The sequence below is a fragment of the Myotis davidii genome, unplaced genomic scaffold (genome assembly GCF_000327345.1).
Source record: "Myotis davidii unplaced genomic scaffold, ASM32734v1 scaffold134, whole genome shotgun sequence".
Classification (NCBI taxonomy): domain Eukaryota; kingdom Metazoa; phylum Chordata; class Mammalia; order Chiroptera; family Vespertilionidae; genus Myotis; species Myotis davidii.
In genome coordinates this window covers 2538070-2556197 of record NW_006288853.1, presented here as the reverse complement: position 1 = coordinate 2556197, position 18128 = coordinate 2538070, and the positions used below count along the sequence as shown (strand labels likewise).

At 52.8% G+C, this 18128-nt stretch overlaps 1 protein-coding gene across 1 annotated transcript in view; it reads right to left on the bottom strand.

Moving 5' to 3' along the window:
• The window catches only part of TSPAN15 (tetraspanin 15), a gene marked incomplete at its 5' end in the record, with an annotated part of 50446 nt that overhangs the window by 5121 nt on the left and 27197 nt on the right, over positions 1 to 18128 (bottom strand). Inside the window, 2 exons of the mRNA XM_006761003.1 lie at positions 5053 to 5169; positions 7611 to 7706. Of these exons, the coding sequence (XP_006761066.1) occupies positions 5053 to 5169; positions 7611 to 7706 (213 nt within the window). The remainder of the gene's footprint in view (positions 1 to 5052; positions 5170 to 7610; positions 7707 to 18128) is intronic.

Below are 18128 nucleotides of genomic sequence, written 5' to 3'. Positions count from 1 at the left end.
AAATCCTTCTTGTCCTCTACATTTCCCTGCCCACAGTAACTATATAGTATTTCAGCACCTTTATGGATAAAGTTAGACTCTAGAACTGGCTGGGGTCACAGCTACCTTCCATCACATTGTTTTTCTGGGGAAACCTGCCTATCATTTTTTAAAAATATATATTTTTATTGATTTTACAGAGAGAGAGGAAGGAGAGGGTGCCAGCTGGAGGGACTTTGTTTATAAGCCCAGCTTCCGGAGAGACCAGGAAGGGCGTGACTCTCCTTCCTATAGAGCGGGTGGAACTCAGACATCACCCGGATCAGTCTAAGTGCCAGGGCCTGGTATGTGAGCAACATAGCCTCAGCCTCAACCGTCTGCCCGGCGCCCTGGGACCCAGCATCGCCAGCATCCACCGAGCGTTCTGGCCCCTCCAGGCCATGAACATGACCCCTATGGAGAGGGTCAGGCCAGGAGCAGGGACCTGAGGGCACAATGAGAGTGGGCGCTTCCCACCCTGTTTGCCCGTTCATTCAGGCAAATATGGACTGAACACCCACCGTGTGCCCATAACTGTCCTAGGTGTTTGGAATGAAGAAGAACTAAACCAAGTCCTCCCTTCATGGAACTTCTATTCTAAAGAGGGAGCCGTGAACATAATAAATAGGCAAACTCTCTGGTGTGTATCAAGGTGACCAGAGTGACTTCACGCTTCGCTGGGGTTCCAGCCCCGGAGGTGGGCCCGCAGCCCCTGCCGTGGGGAGCAGACAGGCAGTGGGCAGAGGCGTCCCTCATACAGGAGCCCAGAGCCCTCCCTCGGCCCTGGGGTAAGGGGGACTCGCCTTCCCTCCCAGGTAAGTTCCCCTCCAAGGAGGGGGGTAAGAGGCATCCAGGGGCTTTCCCAGGGTCGAGCCTGCCTGGGTTGGACCACAGAATCGATATTTATAAGCCGATGTGAAGCTCTGTTGCTCCCAACCCCCTAGAGAGCCGGGGCCACTGAGGCGGAGTTCCTGCCCCAGGTTAGAGAAGGCAGAGAAGGCTCAGGCAGGAAGAATTCTCTCCCCGGGGGAGGGACCAGTCCTGCCCAGATCCTCTAGGAAGCCCCGTTAGGACGTTTCTTTTCGAGCTGAGAGCGAGGGGAACCATGGCTTTCCCTGGAGGACGGGCCTGCTTGCTTCTGCTAAGCATTGCCAGGGCAGCAGGCCACACCGCCTTTCCTTCGGCTGCCAGGGAGCGCCAAGCCACCAAACACAAGGCTCCTTTCCAGGGACGCCATAGCCCTTAGCTCAGCGGTTCTCAACCTGTGGGTCGCGACCCCTTTGGCAGTTGAACGACCCTTTCACAGGGGTGGCCTAAGACCATCCTGCATATCAGATATTTACATGACGATTCATAACAGTAGCAACATTACAGTTATGAAGTAGCAACGAAAATAATTTTATGGTTGGGTCACAGCATGAGGAACTGTACTTAAACGGCCAGAAGGTTGAGAACCACTGCAGCTGATAGGTCAGTAGTTCACATCTCCATCATCCGGCCCTCCTACTTCAGAATATATTTCCCACGATTCCATTGTTTTACGTTTAGTTTTTTGTTCTATGTGTTTCAGAACCTTGGCTGAATGCGATCGTATAAGACAAGTAGCTTCACACACAAATGGCACCGATTCCATCGAGGAAGGAAATACCCTCTTCCACATTTAGAGGAAATCCCCAGTGGGGTTTTTTTGGGGGGGGGGGGGGGGGGACACGGGGAGCACACGGCGGGACCGGAGATCACGCAGCCAGGTGGCAGGCACCTCCCCACCCGGTGGCCCCATTCGGAGGCCCCATCTGTGTCTATGCTCCCAGCCTGACCTCTTCCCCCGTCTCCAGGCTCATCTCTAACTATCACTTTGACAGTCCTGCTGGCACATCACACTGGCTCTCAAACCCCACATGTCCATGCCGAGCTCCTGACGTCCCCAAATTTGTCCCTATAGTCCTCCCCCTCAAGCAGTGGTAGCCCCACCTTCCTTGTAGCTCAGACCAAACTCTGGGAGTTCTCCTCAGTTTCCTCTCACCAACCCCAACCACACCCCATCTGCCAGCAAACCCTGTTGGCTCACTTGCAAAACACGGTTTGCCTCCTCCACGACCGCCACCTACCCTAAGCCCTTGCCTTCTCCTGCCTGGTGAGGTGGGTGCTGTGAGGAGCTGCCCAGAACCCCGCAGCTGCTGCTGGGAGGGGAGCGCTGCTGGCAGCAGCCCTTAGCTGGCAGCCCCCCCACGGTGACTGTCACGTGTGGTTAATTTTATGTGTTGACTTGACTGAGCTCGGCGGTGCCCAGATATTTAGCCAAACATTGTTCTGGCTGTTTCTGTAAGGGTATCTTTCCAATGAGAACAACAGTTATATCAGTAGACCAAGGACAGTGGATCGCCCTCCCTAATATGGGCAGGCCTCGTCCAATCAGTTAAAGGCCTGATTAGGACAAAAAGGCTGCCTTGCCCTGGCGGCCATGACTCAGTTGGTTGAGCATTGTCCAGTGAACCAAAAGGTTGCCAGTTCAATTCTCGGTCAGGGCACATGCCCGGGTTTCAGGCTCACTTCCTGATGCAGTGGTTCTCAACCTTCCTAATGCCGCGACCCTTTAATACAGTTCCTCATGTTGTGGTGACCCACAGCCATAAAATTATTTTCGTTGCTACTTCATCACTGTAATTTTGCTATTGTTATGAATCGTCATGTAAATATCTGATATGCTATATGTGTTTTCCGATGGTCGCGACCCACAGGTTGAGAACGGCTGGGGGAAGTGCAGGAGGCAGCCAATCGATGTTTTGCTCACTCTCTCCCTCTCCCTTCCTCTCTCTCTAAAAATCAATTTTAAAATCATTAAAAAAAAAAAAGTCTGCCCTTCCCCCCGCACCCCCACCCCCATTTATAGAGCTTGCTTCCAGCCAGACTGTCTTCAGATCTGAACTGAAACACCAGGCCCTGGGTCTCCATCTGCCAGCCTTCAGCGAGGGCCCACGCCAGCAGCCCTCCTGGCTCTGAGGCCTTGGGACTCAGACTGGAAGGAAGCATCAGTTCTCCTGAGTCTCCAGCTTGCTGATCACCCTGCAGTTCTCAGGACTCCCTTGCCTCCATGATTCCATGAGCCAATTACACACACACACACACACACACAGGCACACGTCCTATTAGTTCTGTTTCTCTGCTGAGCAGAGTCAGCAGTCCCTCCCAGGTGGGACACGGGACCACCGCAATGCCTGGTCACGGTGGGTATGAAGCCTCGGCCTCCGTGCCCCATGGATTCAGCTGAGGCTCCTTCTGGGTCTGCATCGTTGCTCAGCTTCCCCCTCTGCCCAGCTCTGCTCCTGTCAGCTCCCTTACAGGTGTTGACCCTGAGAGCACTTCTACTGAGCCTCCTGCTCACTAACCCGAATCTCAGAGCCTGCTACCCAGACAGCCTGACCTGTGACGCCTAGCCCGCTGCACTAGCCCTTCACCCAGCTCCCTGCATCCACCCCTGTGCCCACAGCAGCCAGGGTGATCCTGGGAAAGCCCAAGTCAGAGCTGCCACTCAGCCACTGAAGACTGTCCCTTCCTGTCACTCCGGGGAACATCAAAGTTCTGACGGTAGCCTTCAGAGCACCCGTAACTTCTCTGGCTTCACCTGCTACTGTCCTCAGCGCCCCCAGCCCTCACTCTGCTGCAGCCAAACTATCTCTGTGCTGTTTCTCAAACACACTCGGGTCGTTCCCACCCCAGGGCCTTTGCACTTGCTGGTCTCTCTGCCAGGAACGCCCGTCCCCAAGTTTGCATGGCTTACTCCCTCACTTCCTTCAGGGTTTTACGGAGAACCCACCTTCTCAGTATCTAAAATGGCAGCCCTCCATAAAAGTAAAGCCCTGCTTTACTTTTTATCCTTAGCATTTATCACCTTCTAACATCCTCCTTTATTACTTGTTTTGTCAGTTTCCCCACGAGGACACCGGCCACATGCAGGCAGAGTTCTCCGTGTGTTTGCCTAAGAACCCAGAACCCAGAACCACGTCTGGCAAATAGTTGGTCCTCAATAAATACTTGTTGAATGAATGAACTAAAATTGGGCTTCCTCATTCCAACTTGGACATTCAGGTGCCACTGCCCTGGGTGACAAAGTTCAGGATCATTTCCCACAGGCCCCCCAAAAACACTGGGCTCCTTCCAAGCACCCCCTGCCCAGAGAGCTCCCCTAAAATGGCAGCTAACATTTCCAACACACCTCCCTCCTGGCCCAGCCTTTCTCAGGGCTCGTGCACTTGTCACTGGCTCCCCGACTCCTGGGCGAGGCCGCACCCACGCCACCAGCCGCTCAGTTTACAGAACCCGCCAGTGGGCACGGAATGATGGCAACGTCCGAAGAGAAATTTTCCATGACTATCGGAGCATGAGTAATCGCGAAGCTCTCTGCCTCGTTCCAGCCCAGAAACCAGGCAGTTTTTGGACACATTAGTCAAACACAGAAGATTGACGAAGCCTCTGTCCTTCGTAAGCGGTGACTACACAGGACCGCCTCCCAAGTAGCTAAGTGGGTGAGGAGGTGGGCAGGCCCCTGCTGGCATTTACATCACCAGCTCCCCCTTCCAGGCGCCTTGTCACTGATGATCACCAGGCCCTCAAGCCCTGGAGACGCCCAAGGCTGGCCCGCTCTGGCCCTCCAGCTGCGGAGGCAGAACTGGCCACCCGCGCTAAGCTGCCTTGGCCGGAGTCCTCTCCTGCTCCCACCTGGCTTGTCCAGGAGTCCAGAGCACAGCCCTGACGATGGCTGCCCGCCTGCCATCCCAGCCCCACCAACCTCCTGCTGCCTCAGTTTCCTCTCCTGTTCAGAGGGTAAAACAACAATAGCGCCGACCTCACAGGGTAGCTGACAGGACTAAGTGGGTTAATACAACTAAAGCACCTAGAACAAGCCTGCACAGGTGAGGCGCAATGATGCGGACTCACCACTCCTAGGGAAGGGAAGCCCCACCCCCCCCCGCCAGCTTCACCCCTGCAGGAGCTCTTGGTGCCGGACCAGCGGGGTGGCCGGGGAGCAGGGAGTACCGTGTTTCTGAAGCAGCAGGTATAGGGCACCCCACAGGCCAGGGGTCCGGGGGCGTTGCAGTCGTGGTACTGGTTTTTGCTCCAATCTCGATAGTCTTCGCCGCCACAGCACTTGAACTGAGGGAGGAAGCAAGCAGGGAAGGGAGCTGCTGTGACCACTGAGGCCGTGGGCAGACAGCAGGAGGGGGTCCTGGCAGGGGACGGTGCAATTTATGAGGTGGCTCCCCCTGGTCCCAGGAGCAACAGGGAGCACCTGAGCCGGGTGCTGTCAGGGCGAGGCCCTCCCCAGGCAGCATGGCCGCCCCGGAGGTGGAGAGCACCCCGTCACTGGAGAGGCGTGTGAGCTGAGCTAAGAAGCCTCTTGGTGGGATACCAGGGTGGTGACTAAGCACGGGAAGGCCAAGTCCTCCCTTGACAAGTGGATTCCATCTTCATGTCCCAGTGCAGGTGTCAGACCAGAGAAGTTGGCCTTTAAGGTCCCAGGGACTAGGATTCTATGGAAGCCACCACAACCCAGTGACCCCAGCGCCGCCTGCCTGCCCTTAGCAGAGAGGCACCCGCCTCCATCCTGCCCTGGGCTCAGCACGGAGCCATGAGAAGGCTGGTGCCATTCTCCCCTGAGATGAGCTCCTCCCTGCATCTCCCCCTGGAGCGGTGCCAATGCCTGGGAGAGCAGTTACTCTTCCGGGGTGCATGCAGTGTGTCCAGGCACTGTTCTGGGCACCGCAGGGACAGGGTGAGCAAAGCACGCGGCCCTGCCCACCACGTGGGACGCATTCCAGTGGAGGGAGTCCGAGTGCTAGCAGGGCATGGAAAGGTCAGTGCCACAGCGCTGTGCACCAGGAATGTGAGCACCCAGGGAAGGAGGGGGCGGGGCAGCGGCAGGTTAGAGGTCAGGAAAGGCCTCTGAGATGACATTTAATCTGAACCATGAACAACAGGAAAAAGTCAACACGTGCAAAGACCCTGCACAGCAACGAGCCGGCTGTAGTTCAGCAGCAGGCGGAGGCCAGCGCACAGGGCACAGCGAGGAGAGTGGGAGGGGTGAGGGTGAGGAGGCGGCACAGGCCAGACTTACAGAGCCTTGTGAGGCAGAGCAGTAGGAGCTGGGATCGTATTCTTTCTGAGTGACGGGAAGTCACTGGAGGGCTTACCCAGGGGAGTGATATGGTTAGAGGGCCTGGTCAGCCCACAACATTTCAGGTTTTAGGACCTGAACGTGCCTCTCTGTGGTACAGCGCAAAGGGCATTTGCTTTGCAATCAGACAGACCCGAGTTCACATCTTCACACCACCACTCCCAGCTGTGTGACTTCAGGCAAGCTGATCAGCCTCTCTGAGCCTCAGATCCTCCTCTGCAAAGCCGGAAATCCCAGCTGTGCACAGCTGAGCTGAGGATTACAAAGAGAGGCCGTGCACGATGCACCCAGCATAGGGCCTGACACCAAGTGGTGCCCAATGAGCATGAGTCACACCCCCACCCACCCTGGGAGAAATAAAATCCCCAACCAGCTCAAGGCTGGGTCCAATAAAAGCATCGCGCTCCACCCGCCAGCCAGAGCTGGCAGGCACATCCCTGGCCAAGAAGGGCCTCCCAGAGGCTGCACCTGTTGTGACCACAGGAAAGCCCTGAGCCAAGGGAGTGGCCACTGCGGGGGCCCTGGGTGCAGTGAGATGCTGGTCCGTCCCCACTGAGGGCTGTCACGGGGGGTCAGGCCAGCAGAAGCCCCCCAGGCCATGTCCAGGAAGTGCTGTCAGGGCTGAGCAGGCTCACAGTCCTCCAGCCCTGCCTGCCTTCACCTGGGAGAACATGAGGACGCTGACACCTGCTGACTGAGGTCTTGCCCCATGCCTGGCACTGCTCTAAGCACTTCTGAATCAAGTCCAGGCAACCCCGCCACGAGGAGGGGACCATCAGGATCCCCCGAGGCAGAGGAGGAGCCTGAGGGTCAGGACTAAGTGAGATGGGTGTGTCTAAGCCAAGCAGGACAGGGGCCGGTCCTGCAGCTGCTATTGCGCTCACAGGCTTGGGCCGCCCTTGGGGGAGAGGGACAGCATCTCAAAATGACATCATCGCCGTCCAAGAAGGGTCATGGAGGAACAGGAGAAGCCCTGGTCTGTTCCCAGCGCCGGGGCTGGAATCAGGGAAGGGCTCTGTTCCCACCGGGGCTGACCTGGACTTGGCTGGGAGTGAGCTCCCGCCACCGAAGGAGCCCGCAGAAGGGACTTCTGAACTGGGTGGCTTGGAGCTCAGCTCACTCCCCTCTCAAGGAAGGAGGGTCTTTGCCCATTGGAGAGGGGCACCCTGGGACCCTGCAGGGTGGCCTGTAGCTACTCCAACCTTATTCCCTTTTTTAGGGGGAGGGTCCATGGAACAGGTAGAGCAAGGCACGTGGGCAGAGGACTGGTTGAGAAGGCCAGCCCCGTTCTGGCTGGTTGGCCACCTGCTTGGGAATGAATAAGCCACATAACCCCTCACCCTCACCCTCTTGAGCAGGGTCCCAAGCGGGGGCCAACGTGCATGGGTGGCACATCTCTGACTCAAAAAGCCTGGCTCACCTTCTTCTGAACAAAGTCCATGATGTTTTTGAAGTCCAGGTCATCATAGTAGTTCTTGATTCCTCTTCGAATGTTGTCGTTCAGAAAGTCGATGGTCTATTTAAAGAGAAAAATGACAAAAGAGGACCACACATACCCCAGAGACCAACCCAAGACTCCCTGGAAGTTCCCACTGGAACAGAGTGCCCAAGTGCCCGGGAAGCCCGCCCCCCTGCCCGCACGGAGCACCCCCTCACTCCCACCCTGAACACTCTCGACCGCCCTGCCCACACACGCTCTCTGCGCCTCTAAAGCCCATCTGACGCCTGGGTCCCTCTGCCATGTCTGAGCAGGAGGGACTTGCCCCCTTTTCCTTTGCAGATCACACAACCCAGGCCCTGAGAGGGGGCCCAGCTGGGGGTGCACAACCCCAAACAGCCATGGGGCTGGCGCTCAGCTGTCCCGGTTCCCAGCCCGGTGTTCCTTCTACTGTCCAGACACAGGCCTGAGCTGAATCTTCCCTTTGCCCCCCAGACCTCTCCACTCTTCTCTACTATCCAACCTCTGGTGTTACAGATAAGGAAGCTGAGGCCAGAGAGGGGGCCTGACTCTCCCCAGTTTGCAGAGCAGGCTGGTTAGGGGCCCAGCCAGGACAGGGCATGAGGTCTCTCGAGCTCCGCGTGGCCCCTCCTCATTGCGGCAGGGCTCTGGCCCGGAGGAAAGAGCCCACCTCCTGGCTGGAACTGGGGCAAGCCCCGCAGGGAAGAGCAAGCGCGCTGGCACGCCGCCCTCCCCCAGTCACGCCGGGCCTTCTGGATCAACGGCCTGGCTGTTGTGCTGAGATCCCGGAGCACAAAAGGCCCCATAGCGGGCGGGGTGGGGACGGGGATGTGGGCAGCCCAGCTCCATGCTCACAGGGACAATCGGGGCCTTCAGAGCAGGGAGGCCCTCGTATCATCAGAGATTGTGTGGCACAAAGGGGGCATTCTCGGCCCTGGAGCCAGACGACGGCCGGGGGAGGTGCCTGCGGGGACACTGGGGCAGCGGGGCCCTGGGGTCCAGGCCCAGGCCTGCCACTGCAGGACCCGTCACAGCTCTTCCCCTCCCTGGGCCTCCGTTTCCCAGGCCTGTGTATGACATCTTCTGGATCAAAGACGAGGCTGAGAGGGGCTGTCAGGCCTTAGGGTCAAGAACAGTCCTGCAGCCACCCAGGCCTCGGGCACTTCATTTAACATTTGAGCCTCCATTTCTTCCCCTGCAAAATGGAGAGGCATCCTCTGCCTCATAGGGCTTTGAGATCTAAATAAACTAAAACTACAGACGTCCTTATGAAGATGCCAGGGACATAGCAGGTCCTGGTCTTATTAGTAGATCTTTCTTCTTCCAGAGACACATACCCATGGCACCACTTCATTCCCATCACATCATCTGTGGAAAATGGCTAAGCCCATGGGAACCAAGGCCCCACGTCTTGTCCAAAAGACAGACTTCAATGGCGGCAGCCTTGGGGCAAGAGCCAGTCCTGGCCAAGGACCCCTCACTAGCACCCTGCAGCCTGGAGAAGCCATGTGGCTTGTCCAGGGTCACCCTGCTGTCACTGGCAGGTTGACGCTGACTCAAGGTGTCAAACTCTCCGCCTGATGCACTTTAAGAAGCCAAGTTAAGAAGCCACGGTTCAGTTTGGGGCCATCTCCCCAGCCCATCTGCAGTGTCAGGAAGAGACACAAAGGATACATCTGCCAGGTCCCTCCCGACACGCCGCTCAAAGCCAAGGAGACGGACAGGCGCAGGGAAGCTCTGGGGCAGCAGGGGAGCCCTCAGCTGCTGACGAGCAGCCGCCCGGAGCTGACCTGGGAGCTGGGGAAGACTGGACGCAGCCTCCGCGGCCCGGGCCAGGCCTCTCCCACCTGAAACCTCTGCACTCAACAGCCCATTCCCTGCACGTGTCTGGTGCTGGATCCTGGGGCCAGGGCTGGGTGACCACACAGCCTGGGCAGAGCAGGGACCACCTGGCTTTTCCAGCCTTAGGTACCTGCTCCCCTGGGTGACCCTGGGCCATGGTTGGAGTGTCTAAGAAACGACACCAGGGTGGAGCCAGTCTGCCACCCCTGGTAGGACAGGGAATGAGTTCATGGATTGAGTGGCATGCCGCAGGGGCCCTTGGCTGAGCTGGGCCACAAGGGGCACTGTCAGTGTCGGGGACATGTCTAAGGCTACCTGCATGAGGGCGTGTCAACCGGCCTCCTTCCACTCTTAAGGCACTGCAGACACAGCCCCGGTCCACCACGTCCTTCTGCACCAGTCCCGGCCCACTGGCCACCTCCCAGCCCTCCATTAGGTCAACGTGCTAGAGATGGAGGGGAGGGAGGAGGGCAGGAGGACCGGGCAGGTCTGCAGAGGGGATGCCCAGAGGCCCGAAGGGGAAAGCTCTCCCTCACTCTTTGGTGAGCAGCCCTGACCTCGCTCCCCAAACCATCTCAGTCTCTGCTCACCTTCCAAAGCTACCAACTCCAAAAGAGGCCTGTCAGGGAATCAGGCTTTCCGTCTGGGGAACCGAGCGGGGCCTTGTGGGGAAGACAGGCCCCCCTGGAGGCCTCCAGACACGGGCAGGGGAAACAGATGGTCCCAGGCTCCGTGGACAGCAGCTGCCCCAGTTCCCAGCAGGGACCGCTCTGCATGTGTGTGCACTGCCTTTGGCACTGTGTGCGCCTGTGTGTGCATGTGTGTGTGTCCGTGTCTGTGTCCGTATGTGTCTCTGTGTGTGTGCCTGTGTGTGCATGTGTGTATGTCCGTGTCTGTGTCCGTATGTATCTCTGTGTGTGTGCCTGTGTGTGCATGTGTGTATGTCTGTGTCTGTATCTGTGTGTGTCTCTGTGTGTCTGTGTGTGCATGTGCGTGAGTGTCTCTGTGTGTGTCTGTATGTGCACTTGTGTGTCTGTGTCGGTGTACGTGTGTGTGTGTGTGTGTGTGTGTACAAGGAGATGTGTAGGACAGTCAGGTGGTCCCTATGCTGTGATGGGTTTGGGGGGTGGGTGGGAAGTTCCAGCGAGGCAGGTGAGTTGCCCTGTTCATTATGACTGTAGGGAGCTCTGCTGTGTTCGGAGGGATTGGGGGTGCCACCCAGAGGATACGCCTTGTGGAGCATGGCAGGGAAGAGACAATTCTGGCTTCCTGTGCTGCTCCCAGAGGCAAACACATGCATGTCACACACACACACACACACACACATACTAGCAGGGGCAGCTCCAACAAGGACTAGAAAACCACCTTTCACAAACCGCTGGCATGGCCTCAAGGCCGCGTGGCCCAGGCTAAATTAAGCAATCAGTAAGCAAACATAAAAGGGCCGTTGTGTACGCCACCAGGTTCAAGCTATCTAGTTCTTTCTTTCAAATCTAGTTTTAAAGGCATCCGAAGTCTCCACATCGCCCCTCTCAGCAGAAACGCTTAGGGTGTTTGTAAATCAATGAGGAATTGGAAGGGGTGGGGGGCAGTGGCAGCAGCTTCCCCAGGCTGGGAGGCTGGAGGAGCAGGGAGAGGAGGGAGGGAGGGAAGGGGCTGGAGCTGCCCAGCAGGAAGGCGCTGTCCTGGTCACCTGGCTTCCTGGAGGCTGCCGGGCTCCATATCAGCTTCTCAAACTCAAGGCCGGGAGGCCGGCTGCTGGCAGCCCGGTTGAAACCAATGCCAACCTGGTTCTCAGAACATGGAACCAGCACCTCATAACCCTGAGCCAGCCTCTCTGGGCTTCCCTCAGTCCCCTCGACGGTGGGGACTCGTCCTCTGGCCCCCAGGCCCCAGGCTCTGCTCCAGCCCTGGACTGGCCCAAGCCGACAACTGAGGGCCAAAGAGAACCCAAGAAGCAAGAACAAAAGGAGAGGAGAGCTGCAAGGCTGTGGGAATGCCTGCCATTCCCACCCACAGGCCAGGCCGAGGCCACGGGTTTAATCCCTGTGGCAGGAGAGGCTCTGCTTCCGTTTCCCAGGTATCTGGGGCTCCAACTCTCACTCCCCGATGGCTATCCATGGTGGGGTGCACCAGCAGTGGAGTCTGGCCAGATCAGTGCAGAACTTTCTCTCCTTTGCTCTGGGTAGAAGGATATACATGTTCAGGTGCTCAGCCAAGCGGACCATGATGCGTGTGTGTGTGTGTGTGCGCGCGCGCGCGCGTGTGCGCGCGCATGTGCGTGCGCGTGGGGTGCCATCTCCTTTCTCCCTGACCCCAAGGTCAGGCCCAGAGCTAGCTAGTGCCAGTGTCACGATAAAATAAACAGGCTGCGTGCTGCCCACCATCCCCAGGCCTGGAGTTGGGTGTCAAGGCCCGGGTGGCAGAGGGAAGGAGGCCTGGGATGGGGACACAGATACAGCAGGTAGAGGCCGGCACCTCTGGGTGACCCTGCTCAGCTCTGCCTGCCTGGGAACACACAGGTAGGGGTTGCCCGCCTCCAACATTCCCGACATCCTCAAGAGAGTCCCGGGAACAGGCTGGGGTGATGGTAGGTCAAGAGGGGTGAGACAGACAAGTCATGGAGGTCATTCAGGTTTCCTCCCACTGGCAGGGGTCAAGATGCCGCACCCCTGCTCCTACTGCCCAGGCCTCAGGGCCACCTGCTCTGTGCCCAGCTCCCCAGTGCATGGCCACCGGGCTGTGCAAGCAAAGAGGTCTCTTCCGTCTGACTGTCAGGAGGGGCCTGAGAGCAGAGCCCCGGTCCAGGGCCAGGCGCTGGTAGAGAGTCTCTGCCTCACTCCAGGGAGTCTGTGTCTCTGCAGCCTGGCTGCGGCCACGGTCCATGCATCTTCCCGAGAACTTAGTGTGAAGTCATTCGCTGGATGATTTGTCCCCATTTGTCACCACAAGTGGATTCTTAGAGTGAGCAGGCGACCTGTGGGGGCTGGACCTGTTACAGTGTGGCTCAGAGAAAGCTGTCTTCTCCTCTTGGGGAGAAGAACATGGAATTGGGAGCTCACCTCCTCCCAGCAGCTGGCCGTGATTGCTCCCCACCTTTTTCTCCACCGTACACTGCCCCTCCCCGCACCATCAGTAAGCCAGGCTGCTCCTTCCCTGGCCTCACCATTGGCTCATCTCTTGTTTGACGAAATCACACTGCACTGGAGTTGGGAGGGACATTATTTTTCTTTATATGGTATTTTCCCCTGGATTATGACAAAGGAAAAAGGAACTTTGAAAGCTAGGAAAAAAATATAAACAAGAAAATAAAAATCGCCCCTGTCCCTACCCCTGGGAGGAAATGTGAGTTTGTGTGTTCAGATTTCTACTTCCTTCCAGAGGTTTCCAGGCCTTTTTTTTTTCATGTGGAAATCTTACTGCGCTTATAGTTTTGCATCTCATTTTCGAATTATTTTGAAATATGTATTATAGGCATAGGACAGCACAGCCCACCATGAACCCCAAACAACTGAGTCCCCAATGGTGAGGGTCCATCCTGGGCTACATACCGAGACATCCTCTGGTAGGGCTCAGTGAGGGGACACCCCATCCATGGGGAAGGCACACAGTTCACCCCACAGTTCCCTCAGGGTCTGGGGATACTGGTAATGCCCACCCCAACCTCAGGCCCACAGCATCCCCAGCTGTGAGGGCTAAATGGCCCCTGGAGGTTTCATCTGGGCTCGGCTCCCGCACTAAGGAGGAGTGGTGTCAGAGCCCTATGACTGCAAGGTGCTGGAAAATGACAAATCGGACTGCCTTAGGGAAAGCACGCTGGAAACCAGACTGCTGCTCACAAAGGAGATTGTTTATTAAAACCACTGCTGCTGCTGACCATGACCTGGACCTGGGCCGTGGCCAGCAAAGCACTAACCCATCATCTCTGGAAAGCCGCAGGCCGGCCGGGAGCCCTGCTGGCTGCACAGAAAAGCATCCGCGTGGGCAAATGGAATAAACAACTCTCCCCTCAGCCCTGCTGACAAAATAACCCATGCCCTGGCTCTGCCAGCGCAGGACAGACCGTCTGAAAAGTAGAAAAGAGGAAAAGGAGAAGCAGGTAGCAAGACTAGGTTTGGGAAACCAACCAACGAGGCAAATAAGAAATCAAAAGGGAAATTTAAAAAATCACAAGACAAATTAAAATCTAAACACAACACACCAACATTTAAGTAGTTCTAAGAGGGAAGTTTATAGTGATAATGTTTATAGTGATTCTTTCTACATTAAGGGAGGGAAAGATCTCAAATAAACAATCTAACTTTATACCTCAAAGGACTAGAAAAACAAACTAAGCCTGAAGTTAGAATGAAGAAAATGGCAAAGATCAGAGTGAAAACAAATGAAAGAGAGACTTAAAAAGACAATTTAAAGAGATCAATAAAGCTAAGAGTTGGGTTTTTGAAAAACATAAACAAAATCGACAAAGCTAGACGATGAAAAAAGAGAGCATTTTAATAAATAAAATCGGAAATGAAAGAGATGCTATAAAAATAAAGAGGAGATGTTACAACTGATGCTACAGAAATACAAAAGATCACAAGGGACTCTTGTAAACACGTATACACCAACAAACTAGCTAACTTAGAAGAAACAGATAAATTCCTAGAAACATACAACCAACCAAGACTGAATCCTGAAGAAATAGGAAATCCAAACAGACCAATAATGAGTAAAGAATTTGAATTAGTAATGAGAAGTCTCCCAATAAAGAAAAGTCCAGGACAACATGGCTTCACTGGTAAATTCTACCAAGTGTTTAAAGAACAATTAATACCGACCCTTCTCAAATTATTCCCAAGCATTGAAGTCAAGGGAAACACTTCCAAACTCATTTACGAGGCCAGCATTGCACTGACACCAAAGCCAACAAGGAAACCACACACAAAAAATACCAGCTAACATCCCTGATGAACATAGTTGCAAAAGTCATCAACAAAATATTAGCGAACCAAAATCAATAGAATTACAAAATCATGATCAAGTGGGATTTATCCCTGAGACGCAATGATGATTCAATATCTGCCAACCAATCCATGTGATATATCACATTAACAGAATGAAAGATAAAAATCATATGATCATCTCAATAGATGCAGAAAAACATTTGACTAAATTCAATATCCTTGCTGATAAAAACTCTCAACAAATTAGGTATAGTAAGAATGTATCTCAACATAATAAGGGCCAGACATGACAAATCCACAGCTAACATCACACTCAAAAGTGAAAAGCTAAAAACATTCCTCTAAGATCAGGAAGAGACATCGTGCCCACTCTCACCCCTTCTCTTTAACATAGTACTGGAAGTCCTAGCCAAAGCAAGAAAATTAGTCAAGAAAGAGAAATAAACGGCATCCAAATTAGAGAAAAAGAAGTAAAATTGTCTGTTTGCAGATGACATTATGTTCTATATAGAAAATCCTCAAGACTCCAGCAAAAAACTGAGAACTGAGAAACAAATTCAGTAAAGTTGCAGGATACAAAAAACAACATTCAAAAATCAGTTGCATTTCTACACACTAACAATGGGCTATCCCAAAAACATAAATTAAGAAAACAATAACATTTAACAATAGCATAAAAAATAATAAAATACTTAGGGATAAATTTAAACAAGGATGTGTAAGACTTGTACGCTAAAAACTATAAAACATTGGAAGAAATTGAAGACAGCACAAATAATTGGAAAGATATCCCTTGTTCATGGATCGAAAGAAATAACATTATTAAAATGTCCATACTACCCAGAGCAATCTATAGGTTCAGTGCAATCCCTATAAAATTTCAATGGCATTTCCCACAGAAATAGGAAAAAAAATCCTAAAATTTGTATAGAACCACAACAGACCCCAAATAGCTACAGTAATGATGAGCAAGAAAAGTGAAGCTAAAGGCATCACATTTCCTGAATTCAAACTATATTACAAAGCTATAGTTATCAAAACAGTATGGTATTACCTAAAAAACAGACACATAGATCAATGGAACAGAATGGAGAGCCTAGAAATATATAGTCAACTAATTTTCAACAAAGGTGCCAAGAGTACACAATGGGGAAAAGATAGTCTTTTCAGTAAATGGGACTGAGAAAACTGTATCCACATGCAAAAAAAAAAAAGAAAGAAACTAGACCCTTATGTCATACAACTTACAAAAATCAACTCAAAATGGACAAAAGACTTAAAAGTAAGACTAAAGTCATAACACTTGTACAAGAAAACATAGGGAGTAAGTTCCTTGACATTGGTCTTGGTAATAATTTTTTTTATCTGACACCAAAAGCATAGGCAACAAAAGCAAAAATAAACAAGTGGGGCTACATCAAATTAAAAGGTTTAAGCACAGCAAAGGAAATGATCAGAAAAATGAAAAAACAACCTACAGAATGGGAGAAAATATTTGCAAATAATATATCTGATAAGGGGTTAATAACTAAAATATATAAGGAGCCCTGGCAACCCCATAGCAATAATAATATTCATCATCATCATCGTCTAATTAAATAATGGGCAGAAGATCTGAACAGATATTTTTCCAAAAGAGACAGACAAATGGCCAACAGGTAAGTGGAAAGATGCTCAGCATCACTAATCATCGGGGAAACGCACAGCAAAGCTACAGTGAGCTATCATCTCCCATGAATGTCCATTAAGAAAAAGACAAGAAATGACAAATGTTGCTGAGGAGAAAATGGAACCTTTGTACACTGTTAGTGGGAATGTCAACTGGGGCAAGCATTAGGGAAAGCAGTATGAAGTTTCCTCACAAAATTAAAACTAGAAAATACCATATGATCCCGCAATCCCACTTCTGGATAGACATCCAAAGGAAATAAAATCGCTATCTAAAAGAGCTACCTGCCATGAAGAGATCTCCCACGTTCACTGCAGCATTATTCACAATAACCAAGTTACGGAAAAAATCCACATGTCTGTCAACAGATGAATGTGGTAAAGAAAAACACAGCATGTATATTGTATTGTGCATATACAGCACACACACATATACAATGGAATATTATTCAGCCATGAAAAAGAAGGCAATCCTGCCACATGTTTCAACATGGATGAACCTGGAGGACATTATGCTAAGTGAAATAAGCCAGACAGAGAAAGACAAATACTGTATGGACCCTTTGGTATCACTTATATGTGGAATATGAAAAGAAGAAGAAGAAAGTTGAATCCATAGAACCAGAGAGTAGAAAAGCTGTTGCCAGGGACTGGGGGTGGGTGTAAATGGGGAGGTGTTGGTCAGAGGGTATAAACCAGGGGTCCTCAAACTTTTTAAACAGGGGGCCAGTTCACTGTCCCTCAGACCGTTGGAGGGCCGGACTATAGTTTAAAAAAAAAAAAACTAGTTGGCTGCTAAGCAACAGGCAGCGGTGGCACAAACACCCAGCGGGCCGGATAAATGTTTTTGGGCGGGCCGCATGTGGCCCGTGGGCCACAGTTTGAGGACCCCTGGTATAAACTTTCCATGTTAAGATGAGTAAGTTCTGAGGATCTAATTTACATCATGGTCACTAGAGCTAACAATACCGTATTATATACTTAAAGTTTGCTAAGAGGGTAGATCTGAAACAGTCTCACACTCACAAAAGTTAACTATGTGAGGAGATGGAGGTGTTATTGTGGTGATCATTTCACAATGCTTATGTATAGCAAATAATCACATTGTAGAGTTTAAATATATTACAGTTTTATTTGTCAATTATATCTCAATAAACCTGGAGGATAGGGGGGTATTCTATTTTAAAAAATAGAATTGAAAAAAGGACTGAGCTGCCTCTGTCTTGCTGTGTGCTCTTGGGAGGGCTTCCTAACCTCTCTGTGCCTCACTGACTTCATCTCCCCTCCCCTCTCCCGGGGCTCATAAAACACGAAGACCCCTGGGTTCCAGGGGTGTAGACAGGCCTGCGGTTAGCGTCCATCCATAGGAGACCCAGGCAGAACAGTTGTTTCCTGCTCCCACCTGAGCCAGTGAAGACTTTGGCAGGAGTCAGACTCTGGGTCATTTGAGGGACCCGCGCAACCCGGTGTCTGGGAACTTTGTGTCTGGGACAGTGACTGCTGCCTTGGGCTCAACTTCTGACAAGATGGACAATTTGGCTGCATCCCTGATGCACCGTCCAACGATGCCCAGGAGTGCCAGGAACAAAACAGTCTGGGTGGTGCGGGTGGGGGCAGGGGAGCGGACAGAGAAAACTGAGTTTCCGAGAACAGGCCCTACTCCTCAAGCCCTGCCTCCAACGCCAAGCCCAGAGGAAGACAAAGGAACCAGATTATGGGAGAAATGACGGATCTCCGGATCTCCGAGCTGGCCGTCAGCCCCGCGCAGCCACTGGCTTCCTGTGGGACCCTGGGCCAGTCCCTTCTCTTCTTCAGGCTTCAGGGCAAAGGAGCTCATATGTAATGAGGGTGCACTAGGGGCCAAGTTCTTCACACGCATTCTCTCATCAAATCCTCAGCCCGAACTCCATGAGCTGAGAACCATGACCCCCTAAGCAGCCCAGGGGCTCCCAAGAGGTGAAGTACTTGGCCAAGGTCACACAGCTCGTATGAGGCTACATGGCATCTGTGATGAAGAGAGGGA